General features: G+C 35.4%; 1 protein-coding gene across 1 annotated transcript in view; it reads right to left on the bottom strand.

Annotated features, from left to right (window-relative positions):
* Positions 1–6782, bottom strand: part of rgs9a (regulator of G protein signaling 9a) — a gene marked incomplete at its 5' end in the record, with an annotated part of 32988 nt that overhangs the window by 24687 nt on the left and 1519 nt on the right. The window contains 3 exon segments of the mRNA XM_014025572.1: positions 1700–1751; positions 3261–3367; positions 4733–4783. Coding sequence (XP_013881026.1) covers positions 1700–1751; positions 3261–3367; positions 4733–4783 — 210 coding nt within the window.

The following is a 6782-nucleotide window of genomic DNA, read 5'->3' on the forward strand; positions in this document are numbered from 1 at the left end:
TAATTAAATTAAAAAATGTGAGGTAAAGCTCTCCTTTTTTAATTTAATTAGTGCATTTTTAATTGAATTTATTAATTGGTACTTTTATATAATTCTGCTTTTTTTTTCTAGTTATGTCAGTTTGGGTCCTCCACACTGCAGAACTTGGAAGAGGTAATTTAATGTCTGAGTCAGGTGTGTTGGAGCAGGGAAAAACATAAAACCTGTAGGGCTGCGGCCCTCCAGGACCAGGATTGCCCACCCCTGCTATAAAAGGATGTGGATGTGTTGGCGAGGAGCTTCTCTGTCTGAGTGACACGTGATCTTGAGGTTTTTGTTGCTTTTACTTTGAGTGTACTATCAGTTTAAAAATAATATTTTTGCACATAATTGATGCACAAAAGACAACATTCTATGGGTTGGGGTGTGGGGGGGTGTCCCTGGATGCTATTTTAGTGTCTTTAACGGAGTGGGCTCACCAGCTGCCTCATCATGGCCTTCTAGAGCTACGGCCTTCTTCTTGAAAGTGTCATGATTCTTGTTTCATGGTTCTTTTTTGTCAGAATGTTTCTGTTTCATTGCTTGTGTCTTATTTTCTCAGTAGCTTCTTAGTGTTTTTCCAGCCTGCCACTCTCACCTGTCCATAGTCAGTTGTCACCCAGGTGATTCCACACCCAATCATCCAGTGTCTTGGCTTTATTGCCCTGTTGGATCATTGCTCTGTTCATGCCTCAAGTCTTGTTCTTGTTATTTTTTGTTAGTTCTATGCTGCCACATCAGCCCTTTTTTATTTAATAAACTAGTTTTTGTTCTCACCTTGAAGTTTGAGTCTGCCTGCACTTTGGGTTCTGCCACACCAATCCTGACAGAAAGATACTGGCATCACAGTTACTGGATTTGATCCCCAAGCATCTGCTATGGAACCGTATTTGAAGGAAAAGGGGATCAAGAYCTCAAGACATTAATGTAGATGATTCTGGCTTATGTACCTGGCYCTGACAACATAGCAGCAGTGGAACAAATTGTGAATCTATAACAATCATTTGTGAAAAGGCTTTGAAGATATTGAAAGTCCTCTGCTTGATGCTCATGGAAAATGACCACATGAGATTAAATCTTATCTTTTGAATGAATTAAAAATCATTTTAAGAGAGTCAGTCTGGCAAATAAAATAGGACAGTTGTAAGTTATTTTGTATTGTGCAAAGGACTATGTGTTACATTTTTTAAAAATATATCACACCTTTGAAAATGACTATGCAAAGTAAACATAATTTATTTTTAATATTTGATCTCTTTTGAATTACATTTGTTTAAAAAATGTCACAACCCACTTAAACCACCAAAAAAAAAGTCAAGACGCTCTGGAAATATTCTCTGAATAGAATACACTGCAGTGAAAAAAGCTGCAGTGTATTAAATGTACTATTTACTATTCTCCTTGTTCAAAATACCAAATCTTCACTATAGCTACTTTTTAAAAAGCTTCTTCAAAGCGTAGAGTAGTCCAAGTTGTAAATATTCTTCAGGGTGACAGTTTTTATTTACCAGGATCACTGGGCATGGGGAGGGACATGTATCTTTGTGTCAAATGCTTGCTGTTGTAATTCTCTTATATCCATGCAAAATGAAAAGAATGACAGAACTTGTGTCAGAGTGACGTCCGTCATTACTTTCTCTAMCCCCATCTGTTTCAGCTATCACATATGACATGTACCCACCATAATCAGAGTCCTCTGGAACCCATTTCTGCACTGGCCAGAAGTAAGGAGTCTGAAAATATGAAGCATTAACACAGTTAGCAAAATCAGTTTTTATTGCATTAGATAGAATATTTACTGTTGTCAGTATCTGTTCAACTAAATGGCATTAGCATATCAAGGAATTAGTAAAAATAATAAACTTGTCAAAATGTTTATTTTGGGAGCTTTTTATGGCACAGAAAAAATAAACATTTAGTGAGTCAGTGGTTTTTGGTGCCAATCTTTTGAAATCAGAGCAAGTGATTGTAAGGGAAATAATACTTTTTGGTTTAAGCAAAAGCAGTAATTCATGGCATACTTTAATGACTTATTCAATGACCTGTTCATCAGTGACTATAACCAGAACAAGATTTGCTAACAACAATCACTCTTAGATATCACTTGTATTTATCTTTGTGTTTTCCCTTGATCTATATTTCCTKGGGATGAAATCTTGCCTTGTTAAGATGACATAATGGTGTTTGATAAACAGTATATATGAGGCCTCAGCTGCCTCAGTGGGAGCAGTAGCAGGAGTGGGAGCGGGTGCAGGAAGCAGAGAACAGGGGGACAGTTCAATGGCTTTATGTTGTTCTCTGTTGTTGCAATAAAACTCAGCTGACCATTCAATGGAGTACCTTCATTCTTGGACCACGTATTTCTGTCTTTGTTAAATAAATACTTCCACAACTGTGATGTTCGATATACAACACAGATTTTTTATTTTTGGTCAATAAACAAATAATAAAATAAAAAACACATAAATAACGTGCATTTCAATACAACCTATAGATGCCAACTCTGTTTTGTTTTTTTTTTTGGKGGKGGGGGGGGGGGGKKCTGTTTTGGGATTTATTTTGTTGTTGCCATGTTTATTTTCATATTTTTGTGTTTTTTATTCCAGTGTATCTCTGTGCTTCCTGTCTTTCTCAGTTCACTTCCTCAGTCAGCTTCTGCTGCTCCACTCACACCTGACCTGACACTTACCTTATCAGCTTTAGCCTACTTAATCTGTCAGCCATCACTACTCCACTCAGTCTGATTATCTCTCCACCACTGCACTCTGTACCTCACATGTTTTTGTTGTCTTCCTGAATTTTGCTGCCATATCAGCCTGTTTGTTTTATTTCAATAATTACCTTCTTACTCATTAAGTCTTTGTGTGAGTCTACATTCCATAACTGTATCTACTACTATACATTCTGACAATTTGACTGACTCTACTGACCAGCAGACTCATCGCTCACTAAAATGCTCTTTTATTGTCAGAATTCTGACAATAGAAGTCATTCTTGCTAAAATCAAACAGTAGCCTACAGAAAGCTGGATGCAGCAGTTGCTGCTGAATCTTTATTTTCCTTGGTAATTAAGTAGCAGGCATGACTGACTGCTAATTTTTAAAAGTGGCCAATATCAGCTGAATGATCAGTCTAATTCTAGAAATAACCCATACAGTTAACATTTAGTCTACCTGACTTGATAAATTGTGCCTTTGAATCTAAAACCTCTGACCTCTTGAATGGGGTGGGTTTAGTTGTACCTGGAAGCGATAGAGGCTGGAGTCGTTGCACATCACCAGCTTCCTGTGGTTCTGCAGGGGATAGATGAAGCCATATGCCACTAACATGGTGCCAAAGACCTGAGCATCTTARAGGAGAAAGAAATAACTTGTCAATACAGAAAAAAGAAAACCAGATTTTTAAAATTAAAATTATTTGAAAAAAATAAAAGACAGTGTAACAAACTGATTGGTTAAAACAAATTAAAATGTGCAAGTAGAATTAATAAACAATAACAGGAAATATAATTGTATAAAATGTATAATGAATTGTTTATTATGAAGGAAATGTAGAAATAATTATTATATCTACTTATTAGATAATAATATAAATATTAGATATTGCTTATTATAATAACAATAATAATACCAAAGCAATATGGACTATATTAAATCATATTATCAGATATAAACTAAGGGTATAAACTATCCAGATCATTTTACCAGTGGTAACAGAACAATCTCTAATGTCAGCAAGGTGGTGGAAAAAAATTATTTGTGGATGTGGGTCCAAATTTAGCTAAAGATATGAGTACCATAAGAGGAACTTAAAGAAATAWATGTTGATTTAATGATTCTAGACAAGATTTAAAAAAGGGATATTATTCATGTAGTGAAAAAAACATCAACAGTCTGGGAGGACATTGATATTTAATTAGGAAAATAATTCAAGGAACTGTCAGTCATTGTATCATATTTTTAACCTGATGATTATTTGGCCTCAAAATACTGATCTTTATTTAATATTCACATGTCTCAGTATGGTTTCATTTAGTTAAAGGGATTGGTTATAAGGCTATAAAGGGCAGACAGGAATTTCCTGATCAATATTTACACAAATGTTAGAATTTGCGGTACATTTTCAGTAAAAACATAGACCTTACTTATTTAATCCATTATTTGTGTGCCAAGTTGTCATCTTTTTTCTCCCTCCCCACATGCCGTGTCTTGCGAAAAAAGTCTGGTCTAAAATGAAATTAGCAAACTGCCTCCTGCACCAACCTGAAAGTGTTCATTTTGAAAATTTTACTTTGAAAAGTCAAAATCCCTCCAATTTCATAAACAATTAAATTCTCTGTATCGTATGATGGCAGTAAAGCACACTGTTCAGTTTTTTTTGCCAAACGCCAATAAAATCTACAAGAACAAGAACCAATCATATTTCTAGGAGACAAGCGACCCGAGGCCTGTTCCGCCTTATAACTGTAAATATGTGGAAAACTGAGAATGAATCACTTAAACCCATTTTAGATTCTATTTGTCAAAATAGTTGCAACACACAGAACAAAACAATACACAACAAGCTATGTAGATAAGCAATTTCCATTGTTTTTTAGGAGAAACTACTTTGTGAGGCGAATTAAATTTGTTTTGTTTTGCCCATATGGACATGCCACGTCTGGATTTCGGCAAAAGACCTAGAGTTAGATTTTTTAAGTATATATAAAGTTTACCTTCTGGAGTGCTCTGCATCTTGTTCCTAATCCAAGCTATAATATCACTTCCTGTTTGGAAACAGAAAAAAAAATTAAAACATTAAATAAAACGTTCATACAAGGGTAGAAAAACTAAACTAAACTAAACTAAACTAAACTAAACTAAACTAAACTAAACTAAACTAAACTAAACTAAACTAAACTAAACTAAACTAAACTTCAGTTAAAAATTAAAGGGTTAGAAATCTGTAAAGGAATGAATGTTCCCATCTGCACTTTATGCCAAAAAATAATGATACACAAATATTGAGAGTATATGTTGTAAATGTCTCTCTGCTCCTGCCACACTAAATCAAATTAGCTTAGTAATTAGCTGTCGTTCATGAGGTATTTTGCTAACAGACATACATACACCTACAGACATGGTCAAAATCATTTTCACCCCCATTTCACATTTCAGTGGCATGTGATAATAAAAACTCTAAATCTGGTCCACTGTCCAGTTCTTTCTTGTTACCCGCAGAGCCCATGTTTACTTGTATGTTTAAGAGTGTTCAGTCTTGACTTCACTTTGGCTTTTGAAGTAACAGCTCAAATCTGATCCAATTATGAGCTGCTTTACTTAGCTGCAGTCAGCAGCTTAAACACCAAAGCAGCTTCTTATAGTCTTCACACAGTCTGTGATTTAGATGCTGCAATATTATTACAGAATACTGTGTAATATCATGGTAACATGGTATCATGGTAATATCAATGAAATAAAGATATGTAATGTAAAATAAGTGACTGCATAAATATTCACCCCTGTTAAACTGACTGTTCCATTTCAACTCGGAGAGAGGAATGTTGAGAAGTACAAGTCAGGGTCAAGTAGTCAAAAGATTTCCAAGGTCCTATTCATCCCCAGGTGTTCTGTTAAATCTATCATCAAAAAAATAATAAATAAAATTAAAATAAAAAATAAAAAACAGAAGGAATACAGGACGTGAATTGAACCCCCGACTCTCAGAGTTGAGGACGATGTAGGAAACAGCAGAGAGTTGTACAGAATCATTTGCACGAATGGACCAAAGCATTTACAACTTGTTGAAAAAAATCAGAATTTTCCTTTTTAATGTGTACAAGTGACACAAAGATGTGAAGATCAGACAAGTAGTTTTGAGAATTTCAATTCMGATCTGAGAAATGTACCAAAGCAAATGARACAAACTGTAAATCTCAACTACAGTTTGTCAAGATTGTTTATAAACTACAGTGACAAAGACTTTGCCATTACATGATTAGAATCAACTCTGTCAGTTAGCAAAATATCACATAAACCAMTGGTTTTAATTAAACTTTCAGAAAGTAATTATTAGATGTACCACCCAAATAATTATCATCAGCCAACACAAAAATGRATTTAACTCAACCAAGTTTACAAAGAATGAGCCAAAACTTGAAGTGGTAGTAGCTGAGAGCAGGGACGTGTAGATAGATGCCAGGTGGTGCTTGAGCACCTTTCCTTTTCCCTCTGGAACCTCAAGTGCCCCTGTCACACTTGTTTTAACYGTGTATCTGTGGCTCATGGTTGCACTTCTGTATCAAAAAGACTAGCCCAAATTATACCAACTAAAACTGAACTGAGTAAAAGAATCGAAAGTTGTTTTAAACTTACTCAACAGAGTTGAGTGGAAATCATTAACATAACTTGATTAAGTAAATCCAACACATCTGTGAGAGTATGTGTGATAATGTGCAAGAGAGAATTTATTCTAAGAATTCAGAGAATCTAGGGTTTTTTTGTCTGTCTCTTTTAGTTCTTGCTGTTTTGCTGTGGAACTGACGGACCCTCCTGCTGCCCATGAGCCATTTTGTTCAGGGAGAGGCAGGAGGGTCAATGCCACTTGCATTTACCTCAGTTCAAACTGTTGTCTTTGTTTTTTAAAGTTTTCRATTTTTCCTTGTGGACTTTGGGATAGATCAGTGCCCCTCAGATAGCATCTTTGCCTTTTGTATATGCTGTTAAGTGCCAGGAGGACTGCGACCAGTTATACATCAGGGAAACAAAGCAGCCACTGTTCAAAAG

The sequence above is a fragment of the Austrofundulus limnaeus genome, unplaced genomic scaffold (genome assembly GCF_001266775.1).
Source record: "Austrofundulus limnaeus strain Quisiro unplaced genomic scaffold, Austrofundulus_limnaeus-1.0 Scaffold486, whole genome shotgun sequence".
Classification (NCBI taxonomy): domain Eukaryota; kingdom Metazoa; phylum Chordata; class Actinopteri; order Cyprinodontiformes; family Rivulidae; genus Austrofundulus; species Austrofundulus limnaeus.